The sequence below is a fragment of the Penaeus chinensis genome, chromosome 18, assembly GCF_019202785.1.
Source record: "Penaeus chinensis breed Huanghai No. 1 chromosome 18, ASM1920278v2, whole genome shotgun sequence".
Taxonomy (NCBI): domain Eukaryota; kingdom Metazoa; phylum Arthropoda; class Malacostraca; order Decapoda; family Penaeidae; genus Penaeus; species Penaeus chinensis.
In genome coordinates, this window is record NC_061836.1 from 9,709,376 (window position 1) to 9,711,875 (window position 2,500).

Consider the following 2,500-nt stretch of genomic DNA (forward strand, 5'->3'; position numbering starts at 1 on the left):
TGAGCACCGGAAAAAGAATATGCAATATCCAATGCAACGTAATGAAGTGAAATCCCATAACAATAACCTTTTATTTCAGTGGATGAGATCCTTCCGTCTTCCTCATGTACCTGAAATACCCTCATTTACCCATTTCCTTCTGCTCACCCCTTCCCCCTTTTCCCCTTTGCTTGTTCTTCTGATATTTCCCCTTGTCCATCATCTTATATTCCCCTTTGCATAGTTTCTCCCCTATATTACCCTTTGCCCCCCCCCCCCCCACAAAAAAAAAAAAAAAAAATACAAAAAAAAAAATTCTGAAAACAACAACATAAAATTCACACTTACCTTGATGCACATGCATAGTGAGAACGGGAAAGTAGCGATGATGAGGAGATAGGAGATGATAGTAAGGACGATTGCGCAGCATCCAGGGCCCTCGGGGTTTGCTGTAGAGAGAGCGAGTCCGTCAGTTTGTGAGAATGGCTCTCGCGTTCGTAGTCAATCTATAAATGTCTAACTTATATTCCATTTACGTGAATGTAGTCTAGGATTTTGAAGCGCAAATATGAAATTCGTATACTGAGAATTGAAATTACGCACACAATTGCTTTATCCCTGGAGTAAAAGTAACCCTTTCTTTTATTGTTATCCTTCTTCTGTTTCAAACTATTGTTTTAAAATTATCTAAACACTACTAATTCAATTAGAACCTTCAAACTTGAAAAGGTAAATTGAATGACGGTTAACATATACATACATATATATATATATATATATATATATATATATATATATATATATATAAACTGCAGCTGTATGACTGAATAATGTATTGTGATTGTGTGTGTGTATATATATATATATATATATATATATATATATATACATATACATATACATATATATAAATATATAATATATATATATATATATATATATATATATATATATATATATATATATATATATATATATATACATATACATATACATACACACATGCACACTCACACATCCTCATACATATATGCGTATATAAACAAATATACATGTACGCATACAAATGACATTCACTAGTTTTCGCGAAAGAATCCTCGGGCGATTTACACCGCACACAAAACCCGCGCGTGTCAAGGCATATCGTTTACAGCCGGGTATTCTGCGCAGATAAGGTCACCCGGTGATGAATCTGCTAACATTTGCACCAGCGTTAGAGAACTAAAGCAGTAAAAGACAAACAAATAGAGAGTGTAAAATTGCTCAAAGTAATCTTCCAAATTACTTCCAACTCTCCAAGGCCCAATAAATGTGTATCAAGGGTACAAGGAACTCGAACTATTAGAAGTTTTTTTTCTTTCTCTCTCCTTTCTTGCATTTTTGTCTTCTGTTTAACCCCAGGATTCTTTCGCTTTGCAGGAAGTAGACAGCAGTGTCTGGCGCTGTTTATTTCTTCTGAAGGAATAGGTTTAAAATATAGCATCACATCGCTAACTTTAAAGGAATCGAAATAACTGTGTTACAGGTACATTGATAGCAAAAGAGAAGGTAATAATATTGTACGCAGATAAATTTAAGAGAAACATGATTATACAGCTCCATCTTACTCTTCCTAGTATAGCTAATTCTATTCGCGAAATTAACTCCAATCCATGCATATAAATCCATAAGCAAAGCCAAATATATTATGTACTTACCCTTTAAATACAACACAAACATTTAAACTCAAAAGTATGCTAGAAGGCATGCTCTTACACAGAGTTTCAAAGAGGAAACATGCATATATACAAATGTACACTCTCTGAAATTGTGCAGCGTCTGAAATAAAACACGGACCAAAAACACGACCACCCACATTCACGCACACTGCAGTAGCTCAAACTCGCGCACAAAGAGACACGGGCGAAAATAGTAATTCAAAGAATGAGGCCAAAAGAGATCTGTGTGTTATCTGCGGCACTAACGGAAAACAATACTATTGACCGTACCAATACCATTGTGTACTGCTTCATATAAACGCGTAAATATAGGAGAGAAAGGGAGAGAGCGAGAGAGTGAGAGAGGTTTCGTTTTTGCAAAATATTTTGAAGAATATGCTTACGCTTGAGATAAAACATGACTTATCACACCCTTCAAGAGAAACGAAACTTTGATTACTTACAGTTTTCATTATAAACTTTTTGGGGGTCATAACTTTTCTAACAGATTGTTCGTTATCTCATGATTCTCTTCTTCCCTTCTTTTAATCTCCTCCACTTCCCTTCTTCATATAATTTTCATCATGTTTACCTCTCTCCTCATTTGTATATCACACCCTCAGCATCATACTTTTTTGCGGCTAACACACCATAAAAATGGAAAAAAAAGTAGAGAGAAAAATCAGTAAATCTCCTAAACTCTGAATACTGACATCATGTACGTATGTCTCGAGTCCCCGCCCTGAATAACACTCATTCTGTGAGCATACTCCTCCTGCACTCTACTTCACAATCTGGAAAGGTTTCGTTAAAATACCAGCTTT

The 2,500-nt window shown here is 35.2% G+C and overlaps 1 protein-coding gene across 6 annotated transcripts in view; it reads right to left on the reverse strand.

Annotated features, from left to right (window-relative positions):
- LOC125034505 (band 7 protein AGAP004871-like) overlaps positions 1-2,500 on the reverse strand; it is a 434,532-nt gene that overhangs the window by 95,154 nt on the left and 336,878 nt on the right. For all 6 annotated transcript variants that reach the window (XM_047626330.1, XM_047626331.1, XM_047626332.1 and 3 more), the window contains one exon: positions 328-428. In XM_047626330.1, coding sequence (XP_047482286.1) covers positions 328-428 — 101 coding nt within the window. The remainder of the gene's footprint in view (positions 1-327; positions 429-2,500) is intronic.